The 14788-nt window shown below is 47.1% G+C and overlaps 7 protein-coding genes across 7 annotated transcripts; 3 read left to right on the top strand and 4 right to left on the bottom strand.

Moving 5' to 3' along the window:
• Positions 1–495: 495 nt before the first annotated feature.
• Positions 496–5388, bottom strand: I302_104059 (uncharacterized protein; the record flags this gene model as incomplete). Its single annotated transcript, XM_065869787.1, has 23 exons — positions 496–755; positions 819–925; positions 978–1045; positions 1098–1372; positions 1437–1521; positions 1582–1769; positions 1831–2007; positions 2065–2156; positions 2215–2534; positions 2587–2703; positions 2754–2877; positions 2920–3011; positions 3067–3176; positions 3228–3315; positions 3374–3449; positions 3506–3689; positions 3743–3851; positions 3902–4061; positions 4116–4219; positions 4274–4528; positions 4585–4845; positions 4909–5006; positions 5064–5388. 23 exons carry the CDS (start codon positions 5386–5388, stop codon positions 496–498), a joined length of 3675 nt encoding a protein of 1224 aa, XP_065725859.1.
• A 344-nt stretch (positions 5389–5732) lies between these two features.
• On the top strand, positions 5733–6828 carry I302_104058 (uncharacterized protein; the record flags this gene model as incomplete). Its single annotated transcript, XM_019189421.1, has 5 exons — positions 5733–5759; positions 5825–5933; positions 6060–6220; positions 6284–6350; positions 6404–6828. 5 exons carry the CDS (start codon positions 5733–5735, stop codon positions 6826–6828), a joined length of 789 nt encoding a protein of 262 aa, XP_019048983.1.
• Positions 6829–7055: 227 nt separating this feature from the next.
• I302_104057 (uncharacterized protein) lies at positions 7056–7565 on the bottom strand (the record flags this gene model as incomplete). Its single annotated transcript, XM_019189420.1, has 1 exon — positions 7056–7565. The coding sequence occupies one exon, from the start codon at positions 7563–7565 to the stop codon at positions 7056–7058; it is 510 nt and encodes a 169-aa protein (XP_019048982.1).
• Positions 7566–7905: 340 nt separating this feature from the next.
• On the bottom strand, positions 7906–9645 carry I302_104056 (uncharacterized protein; the record flags this gene model as incomplete). Its single annotated transcript, XM_019189419.1, has 2 exons — positions 7906–8101; positions 8531–9645. 2 exons carry the CDS (start codon positions 9643–9645, stop codon positions 7906–7908), a joined length of 1311 nt encoding a protein of 436 aa, XP_019048981.1.
• Positions 9646–10328: 683 nt separating this feature from the next.
• Positions 10329–11273, top strand: I302_104055 (uncharacterized protein; the record flags this gene model as incomplete). Its single annotated transcript, XM_019189418.1, has 1 exon — positions 10329–11273. One exon carries the CDS (start codon positions 10329–10331, stop codon positions 11271–11273), a length of 945 nt encoding a protein of 314 aa, XP_019048980.1.
• Positions 11274–11936: 663 nt separating this feature from the next.
• Positions 11937–13124, bottom strand: I302_104054 (uncharacterized protein; the record flags this gene model as incomplete). The annotated part of the gene is made up of 1 exon (XM_019189417.1): positions 11937–13124. One exon carries the CDS (start codon positions 13122–13124, stop codon positions 11937–11939), a length of 1188 nt encoding a protein of 395 aa, XP_019048979.1.
• A 606-nt stretch (positions 13125–13730) lies between these two features.
• On the top strand, positions 13731–14696 carry I302_104053 (uncharacterized protein; the record flags this gene model as incomplete). Its single annotated transcript, XM_019189416.1, has 1 exon — positions 13731–14696. One exon carries the CDS (start codon positions 13731–13733, stop codon positions 14694–14696), a length of 966 nt encoding a protein of 321 aa, XP_019048978.1.
• Between the last annotated feature and the right edge of the window lie 92 nt (positions 14697–14788).

Below are 14788 nucleotides of genomic sequence, written 5' to 3'. Positions count from 1 at the left end.
TTGATTATACTTAACGACATTTAACGACCTGATTGGAGATACGAGGATAATCTGTTGGACTAGGCCTTGATATTTTATTCATTGTTTGTTTGTTGCTATTTGACATTTTTCGGGACATTATTTTGTAGAACTGGACAATTGCATACACTACATTATACTTGAAATGCATTGTTTATTCGATATGCAAAGCATGGCTCGACTAGGACACTCATGTATTGTTGCATGTAGGTATCCCGAATCCATCTGACAGTCTGAGTATACTCATGCATCTCATCTGGCCTATTGCCCGAATGGACCACCATGTGTTGATCACTTCTTTTTTCATACGCCCACACAGAGGGTCGAAGCTCTAATGAAACGAGCAAGGCAGGATGAAAGTAGGCGCCCAGATACACTTAGAATTATTTTCGTTCCGATACCAGTGTCCGCAATATGTTTCATGTTTAGCGATAGCAATGGTACATGACGCGCATACTCCTCATCGAGACAAGCTCGCTACATGACCACGTCAACATCGCCTTCTTCCCTCTTTTCGTCTTCTATATCATTCTTCACCAACTCTGCCACTTCCCTTATCCTTTCCTCTAAGCCATTCTCGCTTAAATATCTATTCAGAGTCTCTATCTCATTCTCGTGATCTTCCATCAAAGCTGCTATATCCTCAGCGGAGAAAGTGGGGAATCGTGCAGCCAACTCGGCGGGCAGAGGGGGTTGTGAGGATGTGAATGGTGATAGAATGAAATTGGGTGGGAAGTCTGGACGAGGGGAACGATGAATCAGTGCGATACACTTTAGTCGGGTGAGACAGATGAACCCACCTTTGACATCGTTCACCGCCCTTATCGTCTGATAAGCCAAGGTGCTTCGGACTTTCGATCGTTGGGCTTGTTCACTTCTTCCGGTAGTATTCGATATCGCGGCCCAGCTGCGCACAACTATCAGCATAAGATGAAACGTCAATTCGAAAGCAGACTTACTCATCTCGTACGTATACCCTCCGCCATATTGACAACAGAGCGACCTGCTTCCTACCCTCCGGTAAAGCCTAATATACGATTTTCAACAGCTTTTCTTCTATTGAGTACCAGGGGACTCACCATGTCTCCAACCAATCTTTCCAAAGCCAAGGCTGCGTCTCCTGTCCTCTCGAAATTGTCTTTCAGGGTCAAGACATCCATCAATCCTTCCAGATCTAAAGCTGAGCCATCCAGGAGCTCTTGCGCAAGGTTGAGGAATAACTTTTTGAAAGCGGGTCGATCGGTGAGCAGGGTGATTTGATCATCCAGCTTAGGGCTATTGCGACGATTTGTTGGCGAAAAATACTGAATAAGGGAGGACTGCACGTTGACTAAGTCAAGCTCATCGTCGAGTTCTGTAACAGAGTGATGGTGAGCATGTTGAGGTAGAGCAAGATGGTATGCTGATAAGCAACGTACCGATGAGTAATCGCTTTCTATCGTTTGAGACACCTTTTGATCTCACATCCGCGATGGCAGCCAATTTGGCGATGCTTCCCACCAGCTGTACTCAGACCACATAAGCATAATTGTAACACCATAAGACGAAAAACTAATGACTTACCTGTTGCTGGTCTAAGGCTTTGGTGCTCTCATCTCTCATCACACTCCTCAATGTCCCAGCAGCTTCATCATATCTCCTAAACGCCAAATGATGCATCCATGCAAGTTCGGGATAATCGTTCTCAGCGAAGAAACGAGTAACGAGAACACCATAAACTTCATCCTGGTTCAGGAGTTCGTATGCTTGGCCTATTCAGTATTTGAGTGAGCCAAACAAATTGACAAGTAAGACAGAGTCCTGGGAGCTCACCTTGATCGATATACCACTGATACAGCACGAAAGCGAATTCTTCGCCGAATCTCTCAATATACCTCTGGAGTCTAGCGGTATCTGGTTCCGCTTGATCATGGCATAACATCACCAATGTGAGGAAATCGGTGTGATTTTCTGCTAGTTCGTATGCCTCCGATAATCGGTCGATGCCCACTATCATCATAGAATATATCAGCAATTGGTACGCTGCGCAACAAATTTCTGACATACCCAATGGTCTTATCACTCTCGGTTTCATTTCTGCCCATTTCTCTCTCAATCTGATGCCTTCTTGAGGATCAGCTCCCTCATCGATTTCCCTTCTGGAGCAGCCTTAATCAGCGCGCTTGATGCTCAAGGTCAACGACAACAATCACTCACCTCGAAGTTGCACGACATTTGTCTTCCATATTCGTACATAATGCGGCAGCAAGTATAGCCATCTGTCCCTTCATCCTAGACTGCAACTGCTGTTCTCTCTTCAACGCAGGCTCGGCGGTTTCCGAAGGTGGCTCGTCTATTACCGATCCTAGTTCACGAGTTCTCTCTTTGATCAGAGCGTCTGTTGTGCTATACAGGAAGTCTAAGGCCTCGATGAGCGATTCCTGAGCTGTCCATATTTCTATCGCTGGCCGCTCTCGATCTATCTCGTAGGTATACAGCTCTTCCTCCCTATACTGAGCTGCGGCTCTCTCGACAATCTGTGACCAGAATTAGCGCATTTCGGCGATACAGTCAAAATTGACCACATACGATGAAAATCCTGTTTGCCTCAGTAATCCAAGAGGACATCTTACCCCGGCTTACTGCATCCAACGCTGCACGGGCAGTGGCGAACACGATTTCGAGCAATTTATCAAGGTTGTGCGCCTATATTGATTGTCAGCCAAGCTCCTCGTGCAGATTGCAAGATGACCCACCTGTGTCCTGAAGAAGAGTCGTATGAAATCTTCCTCCTCTATTACATCTGCTTGTCGCATGTAGGTGAGGATGGAGTCTGACAACAGGGATTGAGGCGACTGAGTATTCATTTGACTAATAGCACTATCAGCATGAATCCCAATGTGACAATGCGATTAGACTCACGCCATGTGCTTGTTCTGGTAATCCCACAAGTCAATCGCTCCTTTGATCTTCTCTGCATCACGAGAGAGTCTACGACGGGTGCTTTGCGGTAACTGCAAAGACGGTCAGTCTTGACAATCAATATGTGTAACAGACAGGATCACTTACAATGCTCAGAAGACCATTATGGCGGATGAACCTCATGAGCTCCTTCAATCTCAAAAGTCTATCGCTGAGATGAGGGCGAAGTTCAAATATGCCAGGCATGTAGGGGGAATCTAAATAAAAGTCAGTACGAGGTGTCACAGGTAAAGATAATGGCCACCTACTGGATGAAACGATTTCTGCTGATACGGTTTCGGCCGCTTCTGCTAAGTCTCCTTGGAATCCTGCTGGAAGGTCGAATGACAAAGGGTTCTGTGAAGGATGTAAATTAACGGATTTGCGGAATGTTGATCACGATCAGAGGACTCACATCGCTTCGCTCGCCGAAGAAGACAGCCTGTTCCATCTTGGACTTCAATCGAGCGGTTGCTGAAGACGCTTGTGTGCTGACAGCGAAGATGAGTCAAAATCATTCTGCCATTGCTTTGGACAATACACTTACAAAGCTTCAGAACCACCACTACTCTCGAGAGCTTCGATAGACATTAAGCCCCCGAAAGCAGGTATAGCTACTATTGCAGGTAGACTATTTCCCTTCTTAGTGGATGTTGACAAGATGGTACCTGCGCCAATAAAAGCGTTTCGGCCAGAATCTTTGAGACTTATAGCTTCCTCATATGGAGATCCTGAAGGACACTTCATCAGTAGGGCCCATTAAGAAGATATTTGGAGTGCTTACCTTCATCGAGAGACACCAGTAAGATAACTTCTGCGAACCGAATAAATGCCATGGAACTGCCCGCAGGAATAAGAAGACGAGGCACGTCCAGCATTCTGGGATCAGAGTGCTAAGTATATAAGTCAGCTTCTGTTTAAGTTAGATGTGAAAGTGATTTACGGCAAGATAGGACACGTCAATGACCCTCGAAATTGTGAGACTTTGAGAACGAGGGTGCATCGAAAACATTACGATGGCATGTGAATTGTGCAATCTGGGGTATTCCGATGTTCCACTTTGCTGCTCGACGTATGAGATGAGTACAGCAAGCTCATCCTCTCTGCGATATCTGTCAGCAATCGTTTAGAGAAGCTTTTCGCGAGTAAACACTCACCCGAAGGATATAATGTCGTTCAGTTCTAATGACACGTTGCCACTTGACCAGCTATCGAAACACCAGTTGCCGACAGTCTCGTATAGGTCGTACTCTTGCGTAAACTAGAGATGAAATGTCAGTCAATCGACGTGAGTACGAGGGATGGGGAAACACACCTTTTGTCCATCTGATCCAAAAGCCCATTTTTGCAACATCCTTCGAGCAGTGATGTAGACATATCCTGCAGCGCTTGTGACGGACGAAATGCCGTCCCTGTCTTCTCGAGCGTTGAATATCTGAGCAGAGGCTCGACCAAACATTCCTCCTGGTCTGGTCAAATTCGTCAAACTCGGGACCAGTCTTCCTCCAGAAGAGGAAATGGTGAGTCGGAACACGAGGGAAGTTGTGGTTGTGAGCAGGAATGTATTCCCCTGCAATGATACAACCATGAGCCTAATCAACGCCCGGCAAGATCCATTCAGCTTACGTCGATCTTCCAAAGCTTTTCCACAGAATCATCATCCCCTAATTCTACATAGACTTCTTGAAACCTTTCCACATTGGCTAGGGCCGAGCTCATACTTTCCCAGAATCGAATCTCGCCAGATGATGATACGAGTATCATGCCCGGTTCCGAGTTTGCGGAGCCTGTGTATAGACCTGCAAGAGTGGGAGGTTGTGTGGGGGTTGCGGAATATGATACAGGAGGGGACGGGAAGGCATACGTCGTGGGAGCCGAATGCGTGCGCTAAAAAGAAACAAAGGGGTCAATAGGGGAAGGTGTACTCCAGGCAGAATGGACTCAACGCACTTTCGTATAGTTCCAAGCAATGCAGACATAAGGACCAGCGACCATAGCGAATCCGCTCTTCGGATCAACATGTCCTGCAATCGGATTGGCCACGAGATCTAATCAGAACATTCGTTAGCTATGCACCATAGTAATATTTGATATGAGCAGCTCACCTGATCCTTTGATTAGTGAAGCCACTTCTTTTGGCAATGATCCTAAACTAGACACTAGATGCCTTTCATCCCTACTCCAGAACACTCTATCCTTCTCGTGTCCTTCATCGGGTCTCGTAGTACGTATTGTATCGCCTGCTGAGGAGGTTGGAGAAGCCCCTCGTTTGACCACAGCTAGACGTGAAGATCTGACCGAGGGAGTTGGTGCTTGAGAGAGGGAAGCTGATTCGGCGAATATGGAAGGTGTTTGATGCCTTGATCGAGCAACGGAAGCTCGCGAAGCTGCTTTACGAGGAGTCGCGCGAGTTGAAGGTGAGTTGAACATCCTGCCTAGCCTGTCGGTGTCGGGCTCGATGAAGAACAGAAGCCACACAGAAGATATCAATGTTAGGAGTTGGTGAAGTTCTCTTGAGCTGAGCAAGGTAATAATGTTGTTCAACCTTCAACTGTGAGCTCAAAGTAGGGGATGTTGTGAGTGGTATGGTGCGAGTCACGTGACTTTGAGTTATTACGCTGATGTTTCGATGATGTCTTGCAACACAGCGTGAGTCGAATTGATCTTTCTCTTCTCATCTCATAAGATACCACTTCGCTCTTTGAATCCACTGGAGACTGTCCCGGAAGCTTGATTTTCTCTCAAGTACAGCAATTGATCAAGGCACCAGAAAGATGTCGGATAAGCCCCAATCCTCATCGGTGAGTCGTGCTGCAGTTTCTTCCTTCATCTTCAGTTCGCCTGTACTAACTTTGTCATCCACCAGGCTGCGGCTCGACCATCATGGAACAAGGATGAATGGGAGGCAAAGGCAAGGGCAAAGGATGAGGAGAATGCAGAGTATGCAAAGTCGGCGGAAGCAGCTTTATTAGCTGGTGAGTGATACCACAATTTTCCAGATCTTCAATTGATCGCATATAGTCAGGATCTTCTTTGGAGTTCTGTCTATCAGATGGGGCGTACAGTGAGTGCAACACGCTGATCATCTCTCATGACCATAGGTAAAGCCCCTCCTCGTAGGAGGCTAGGGGATGATATGCCCAAACCAACCAAGAATCTGGAAGCGAGAAAAGACGAACTAGATCTGAATAAAAACCTGAACAAGACGATGCTGGTGCAGACTAGTACAACGGGTAAGGGGCCAAAGGGAGCAGGATTCTACGTGAGTACCGAAGGTTTATATCTATCTCAGTCTGTTGAGTGCTAATTTTGAACACCCTCTCAGTGTGAGATGTGTAATCGTACATTCAAGGATTCTTTGTCATATCTGGACCATATCAACGGACGTGGACGTAAGTTGATTCTTCGTCTGACTACTTTCATACTGACTCATATGGGATATCAGACCTCCGGATGTTAGGTCAGACAACGCAGGTCGAACGATCTACTCTGACCCAAGTACGAGCCAAGATAGCAGCCTTGAGAGAAGCGACGAAAACGGCAGTCACAGCGAAAAACTTCGATTTCCAAGCGCGTCTGAAAGCTGTGAAAGAAGCTGAATCGATAGAAAAGGATAAAAGGCGTGAAGAAAGGAAGAGAAAGAGGGATAAGAAACGGGAGGAAGAGGAGCTGCAGCGGATGGGAATTTTTAGGGGCAAAGTCGATCAGGATCAGCAGGAAGGAAATGGAAAGAGTACGGGCAAAGATGCTAAGAAGAGGAGGAAGCTGGAAAACAGGGAGGATAGGGAAGTCGAAGCTGCTATCAAGGAAAGAGAGGATATGGCTAGTATGATGGGTTTTGGCGGGTTTGGCGGGGCCAAAAAACGATAAACTCGCTAATCAAGATGTTTGCGTCTGACGTCTACCTTTACTCTCAGATCATAATCGGATCAGATGAGGAGAATGTTGTATTGATTGTAATGCATGTTTCGTATATCAACGCACTTCAGACCATCTCATTTCGCCTTGTACATGTAACAAATAGCTTCGTTAGTCAAACATCGGACAGTTAAGCCTCAACTCCCAATTCAACTAACTTATCGCTCTTTCATCTGGAATCACGTGACCCGCTCGCCTTTCTTTTCTCTCGATGGTTCTTGATTGATCCATAAAGAGCTTTTGTTATCCTGCGATCGCGTCCAAGCTGTAAGTTCCGTGATTTTGGGATCATCGATCTCCACAGGCAGAGCAGTAGCGATATCATTGACAATCTCAAGATGAGGCGACGTGCCCCACTGTCGTATCTTTGGTTCCCACATCAGATTGTATTCGCCCAAAATCGATACCTGTGTTTCTTCGAGATCGTCATTAGCATTCTGGCAGATTGCGAAGGTGTGGTGCTTCGTCAAATCGTGCTGATACCCAGTGTCCCTTTGCCATTCAATGATGGACTGGTTAACTTTTTGTTCTGACGCCTTGTTTGGGTCGATTGACAAGCTTGCTATTTGCTCTTCCAATTGGCTCTCCCTGTCCGGTAAAATTGCCGGGATCCCAGACGATTGGGATGCGCCGTGGACAATCTCGTTGAATGTGTCCTCGAATTCTGCTCGGTCTTGTTCATTCGGCATATTCGCCATGTACCGACCAATTAGTCTGTCGTGGGGTATTTCGCGTCCTGAGATTGTAGCGGACCAAGTCTTGTCTAGAGATCCATTGTCTTCACCGGTGGAACCTCGAAACGCCTCTACCGATCGATCGAGTTATTGAAATTTCACCCCGTCAGTCAACCTGCCTTCCCTTGGCATTGCTCCTAGAACAGCACACAGAGTATCGAAAGCCGCTTTCTCTCGGTCGTATAACTTAGGCAAGGCTGTTCATGGTCCACTTGCATGGCTGTAGAATCTTCTGCCGACTTGGCTGCTACCGTCAACGCGATTGAGGCGGTATTGGAATCTCTAGCCACAAAATCTAACCTGAATTGATTGCGAGGGTTGACTTTAATCTCTGCAGGGGGGAAAAATCTTCTAGACCGTACGGCTGGTTTGGTGAGAAAAGAATCTCTGAAGACTGCCCGTCATCATCGGCGACGTCGTTTCCGCCACTTTCGCCACTTCTGCTGGGATTTTGCCCTTTCCAGGCATTGGTAACGCTGGAGGTGGCGCTCCTGGCGTGGGTGTTAGCTGAAGATCGTCTGACTGGAGGTATGATTGATCGTGAAAACAGAAATTCGATTTCGATGGACACTATCAGAAATTGACAAGTAATACGGATAAGAAGTGCAAGTGTACTGTAGAGTTCTGCAGTAGTTTATCCCACGTATAAGGCGCACTATTGATGTAATGTTCTGCATGTCATTTTCGACTAGTGAAGAGGATTCTTTTCCGTCCAAATCCGGCGTCATCGCAGTCAGATCCTGGGCTTGTAATGTCTTGCAATCTCATGGTGTACATCCTTTCATCCCTAACCGTTTCAAAATAGGACTTCCTTTCACACCCTCTCGGTAATGCCTGCACGACTCCCACTAACGTTTCTAAACATATTGAAGATCGAGTCAAAACCATACTCCGAAAACACAGCATCATCCTGAGCCTACATAGTCCTCAGAGTATCTAGATAATATACAGAGCTCCTTTCACAGTCCACATCGGGTCCAGGTCTTTGGTCTACCATTATTCTGCTACTGGCCTCACTCCCCTTGCCGGGCAAGCTACTCCATGCTGAAAAGCTTTTGCACGGATTTCCACTTCCTACGGGTAGTGCTACAGCGAGATCATCCGCTATTTCAAGTAGCCTTTTGATTTCCGGTCTCTCTAGGTGTGGTTCTCCCAAGAGGACATCGAAATTCTCAATAGAGTAATCATTGATCGGTGGAGGACCCACAAAGCTGCATGTAGCCATATCAGAAATTCGATGGTTGATAGCATATCTTTCGCGATCCCATGGCGTATGCTGGCTTCCACAGCACTCAGTCCAACCAGTGATCGTTTGGTCGATGAATTGTTTGTTTCCGCCCCGATTGTCATCTTTGAGCTCATGCCAATGGGAATCCAAGAGATCCTGAACATCGTCTTCCGATTCGGGCTGGCTCACACGGACATTTTTAGAATAATTCTCGAAAGCTTGATCAATCTCTCTGAATCTAGCTTGAAATGCACCTGAACAATTCGGACCTCGCCCTTGGTTTGATTGACCAGATGGATCATGTTGATCATTGTCTCTGGGACTCACGATAACGGACCAATTGCCAGCTACTTGGTTTGCGGGGTCACCTCTGAAAGCTTGTACAACTTTACTGTCTGTTTCGAAACTCATCCCGTCGGTCGAATGACCTTTCTCGGGCATATGACCGAGGGTCAGGATGAGCGGTTTGATCGTTTCATGAAACCCTGTATCGTTTCTGCAGGTGGATAGCCCGTTAAATTCTGATAATCTTCCTCCTTTGTCTCTCTGGAGGGTTTCGCTCAGGATGAGAGAGTATTGCTTGGTGGCAGGGTCATAAGCTCCATGTGTGATGACAAATCGAGGTGATTGTCCATCAATGAGCCGGATACGATTGAATCGATCGTGTAAAGAATTTCCCCTCAATGATAACCCGATAGTCGATGATTCTTCGTAATTTGATGAATGAGTTTTGCGAGCACGCTTTACCTCACGAGGGGCTGATACTGCCAGAGATCGTTTCCCTTGATATGACTGGGATTCGGACATGATGAGGTCGCTGTTCCCGGTTCAATACGCTGACGGATATCTTCAGTGTGAATGAAGCAGTGGCGAATAGGGACGAGTAATAACAATGCTCAAGGCAGCGTTTTGGTGCTTAGTGCGTCCCTTGTTGGACATCTGAAAAAGAAAGGAAGTTAAAGACTGTAATCCTTTCTGCTCAGGTCGCTTGTTTAGGAAGCGGCGAGAAGCTGCTCAGAAAGAAAAGGCTCAGCATGAGGTATATCTGACAACGTTTACGTAGCCTCACGCCTTTAAAGCTTCTTGAGGGGCTTCTGTTGGACCTGTCTTCTAACGCAATCACGAATCCGGAGATCTGAAACTGGCACTATCGTAATGGTAGCTGTGCTCGGTGAAAACGACGGTCTGGACCTAGGTTTGCGTGCGGAGTCCCAGTGACAGTGCCCTCTTTTGGATGTCTTTGAAGGCCAAGTAGCGAGACATGCAGAATAACTCTCATGAAAAAGAAGGACATACATAAGCATAAGACTTCGGTGAAGGGTTGTTCAGACTAGGACTTCGCGCGAAGGCACTAGGACTTTCGAGCGAAGGCTGTCGCTGAGGTATATAAAGGGTATGTGTGTCACTGTCTTGAGACGATGGCCTCTCAACCCACAGTGGCAAAATTGTTCTCCTATCGATCCCCAACATATTTCGAATAAGCGCATAAAATGAACATTTCAGAAAGGCCCCAAGCCACCACAACAGGTGCTGCGTCAGTCCAGGACTCTGTCGCCACCGCCGCCCCTGAATTTGATACTTTTTTCAACGGTACAAGAGTAAGAGTCGGCACCAATGGTGTGCCCATAGCTGAAGATGATCTCAGGGAGTTCGATGACCTGACTCTGAGCGCCACTAAGCCGGATCTGTCCTCGTTCGATGCCGAAGAGTACGGCACATCATTTATCAAAAGTCTCAGATTGTGTCAAAAGATCATTGGCATGATGCCCCCTCCGCAAGACACCAAGGAGGCTGAATGTCACCTTCAAGATGGGTACTTCGGGATCACAATGAGGCCGCAGAGGATGAACAAGACCGATGATACGTGGAAATGTCAGGTCAGATATGTACCCATATTTCAGGGAAGTGACAGACCACCTATCGTCAATGATGGGTCAGAGATGCATCGATATCTCACCAAAGGCTCAATTAAGCTGCCCGCCGAATCGAAGGAGGGATCGCCTACAACCTTGGAGCTAAACCTTGTCGATTCTCCACTCTCGGCATCCGAATGGCCAAAAAAAATGAAGCGTCGGTATACCATTGATCAGGGTTCGATAGACCATGTAAACACAAATTCGGTTCCACTTCGCAATGACCACGCCTTCCTTCCTCACCTCGAGAAGGCACGAGACTTTACTGATCTTTACCTGAGTGAATATCCTCAGAGGCTAAACGGTCTAGGGATCGAATATTTACAAGGTGGATACAGGACTTGGGTTACTCAAACCGCCTCAGTCGAAGATGGACCCAGAAGGTTGAACACTAGGATTAAGATCGTCAAGGATCCCGAAGATCCCTGGCCTTCAAATGTCGACAATCTTCAGGGTACAATCAAGCACGACGGATCCGTAGAAGAGAGCTCCGACGGCGAAAGCTCGGCTCCGGCGGCGTGAACATCATCCAATGGGTCGGTTGGGTGTGTTGGAGCTGTTGATGGGTTTGAGAGGCGTATGGAGGATTCGGTTACCTGTATGTACCTTCTGACGATGATGATGATTGATGATCACACTTTGTCTGCATATATCAAGGTCTGCAGTCACACACACCCCGCTTATAATGCAAATGCCTGTGAGGGTGAAATAACTGAGTTGGCGCTTATCACTATGCGGGCACCATATCCTCAGGAATGTGAGGACTCCTAGGATGTGATGTATCAGTGATATCCAAGCATAGCAGAAAAGTGTGGGCGAACTGGGTGACGTTCATGTGAAAAAGTGCACATCCCTATTATATTGTAGCGATCTTGGTACGGGGGGATTCATAGAATATTTAGTTTGTCGACATCCCGTTTACAAGTTGACTGAAGTTGCGTTTTACCAAACATCAAGACTTAATTCACATTCTGCTGAGAAGCCCATCGCTGTTGAACCAAATAGCCCTTCTTGCAACTGCGCCGTGCGAAACTAACTTAGCAATTATCGCTCCGTGGCTGGGATTGAGAGTCATTTGCACCTGAATCCATAGATGAGCTGCAGGTAAGGGAGCTCATATGGAGTAAAAATGCAGACCCGGAATACTTCACATGATCGAATTGAAAGAAGGTGAGGCATTAATGATTACGGTGTTAAATGATCCCCGCCAGGATACGATCTGTACTCATAATGTTCCGAAATTCTCTCATCATCACCTTCCCCACCCTTCCGTTGCCTCACCATGACCCGACCATGACTGTTCATGGGTGTGACCCAAGCCGAGAGATCTGTCCAGATATAGCTCTGAGCTATCGGCAGAGCCCGCGAGATCTTTGTACCTATTTCAAGGAGCGGCCAAACTTTCTTGTCGAAGAGATGACTAAAACCCCAGCGGTCGTCATAATCACTCAACGAGTGTTCGTCCACTGTTGGCGCTTCCGTAAATTCAGCTGTAGGCTTGGAGCTCCGTTGATTGAAGGTATATCTGTGTTGATCCCATCCAAGGGTCTCTTCCTTCCCCAGCTTAGACCACCCCGTGATCTGCTCATCTATCTTTTGTCGCCCACCCCCAGCGTCGTTCTCTTCGATCAAATTATAAGTCAGATCATTCAAGAATATTTCAATTGAGCAAGGGGCATCATCCTCTTCTGCCGCAGGATCAGCGGCCTGAGCCTGCGAGTCTTTTCCCTTCACATTGGCTTCAACAATATTTCTGAATGTGTCCGCGAAAATGGTTCTTGAAGGTACCTCCTGGAGAGCGTCTAGGTTTTCCCCCGATCTATCGATCACTTCGCCGGCCGGATCAACCTGAGAAGCAGGATCGGTCTTTCCAATGATTACTGACCATTCTTTCCTGACCTGGTCACTTTGAGAGGCCAAAGGATGACCACCTCTGAATCCTTCTACAGTGTTGGTACCACATTGAAATACGAATCCATCCCATGCATCACCCGTTTTAGGCATACTGTTCAAGATCCGGTAGGCAGGTTTGAGCGTTTCTTCCAAGTTTTTCCAATGCTCTTTCCAAGCAGCTTGATCGCTGAATTCCTTCAAACGCTTGCTCTCGCTCTCCTTCAGATTACCAGTCACGTAATTATGCTCTAAGTCTCTGAAGGTAAATGCGAACCTCTTTTTGGAGGGATCATAAGCCGCACTGGTGATTTTGAATATGGTCGAGATGGGATTGACCTCTACACCTCGCTTGTCAAACCATGATTGGATATCTCTCCGTTTAGGGGCAACGTGGCCTGAGCATTCGCTACTGCCCTCCGAGTGAGAGAGGGGATCAAATCGATGTGATCTGCGAGATCTGGATTTCTCGGGTGGGGCCATATTGTTTGTCGAGAAGGGAGCTGCTCTGTATGACAATTGCGGTCAGACGATGCGAAAGAAAGTATGTTAATGGCACGGCTTTTATACATTTGTAATTTGACTGGGACTGTCTTGAAAGCCCTGGCCTCTCGTTAAGGAAGCACTCACAGCGCAGCAATCCTAGTATTTGAAATGTCCAGATCCTCTTTTCGCCTGAGCCCTCGTGAAATATAAAGGATTACACTTGGAAACCTTCTAGGCCAATGTAAAGCTCAGAGAGGCATCATACAGTACAAAGGAAGTCGATGACGTACTGTACACATTAGGTCAGAGTCAGTATCGAGACCCCCGCGTTAGCGAGGTCGAACATCACTTCCTCTTTCTTGCTGAGGGCTTCGACAGATTGATGAATGGAGCGAGAAAACAAAGGACGAGATTGATGAGTCTGGACCTCACTGACTCACGAGTTGAAGGCGAGTCTGCTGAGAAGTGGCAAAAGATCCTTGTGACTTCACTTGATAGTACTTTCTTCCCAGTCAGACCTCTTCACGCTGACAATTGAATAACCTTGGTACTGCACAACACTGAGCCTTTTTACGACCGGATACTTATCCCACTCACCCCAGAATGAATGATCAAGCCCCGTCCACATCCCAGCATGAGATCTCGACCCGGAATCAATCTCAATTCCAGCAATACCTCAACAAAACACTTCAGAGTACACCCGACAGTACAGGCATTCCAGAAAATGTCGAATCACCCGACCAGGATATATTCGCGCTCGACCACCGACAGAGAGTGAGCATGACACCGATTTTCCCCTCCTTCACGTCCGAGGAATGCGACGAATTAGGTCCCTCGGTGCCCATTCTGTTAACATGCCAGGAGATCATCGGGAAGGTACGAGGACCGACGAGCGGTGCATTTGAGATGAAAGATCGTGGCTTTGTCGTTAAACTTCGATATGAAGAAGGAGCAGGGGAAGATGAGGATGGGATTAATAATATTTGGCAAGGTAGAATCACCACCCGGCCATCTGATGACCCATATCGATCTTTGAAAAGCGCGTCGAAGCGATGCAGGGCTGTGACAGGGATCAAGCAGTATCTCCTCGATGAGCCCATCACGTCCGGAGCAAGAGATCAAGGTGATTGGGCATGTAATTTGGGATTACTCCATACGACTAACTCCAATCTGGTTCGCCATCGCTCCATCCTCAGACTGAATGCAAGATCGATCAATGATCTTAACACCCAGGGAGGAGATGTATTATCAGATCCCGAATTTATCAAACATCTCGATATCGCCGGTGAAGTCTGCGATGTGATTCCGTCGAATGCGTCAATTACGGTGGACCATCTTACAGCTTCGTGGAAATTGGGGGAAAGCAAATGCGAGGTCAACCAGACGCTGTTATCGGAAGATCCTTGCACTTTCGTATCAGATATAAGCATATGGAAGGGAGACAAGCCATCATCAAGATCGTGGAGCGACAGCTGTACAATGCTAAGAGACAATGCTACACTACAGTCGGTGGGATGGGATGAGGGAAGTGAGTGTGCGATGTCTGTTCTGTGCTCGCCGCCAGTATAAAATCTCGCGAGAATGAAATCATTACAAATATCCGGACTTCAATCAGGATTTCATCAAGATACCGATGTCATTTAAGTCCCATAGCATGCTAC

Source organism: Kwoniella bestiolae, chromosome 2, assembly GCF_000512585.2.
Source record: "Kwoniella bestiolae CBS 10118 chromosome 2, complete sequence".
Taxonomy (NCBI): domain Eukaryota; kingdom Fungi; phylum Basidiomycota; class Tremellomycetes; order Tremellales; family Cryptococcaceae; genus Kwoniella; species Kwoniella bestiolae.
This window is presented reverse-complemented; position numbering and strand designations above follow the sequence as displayed.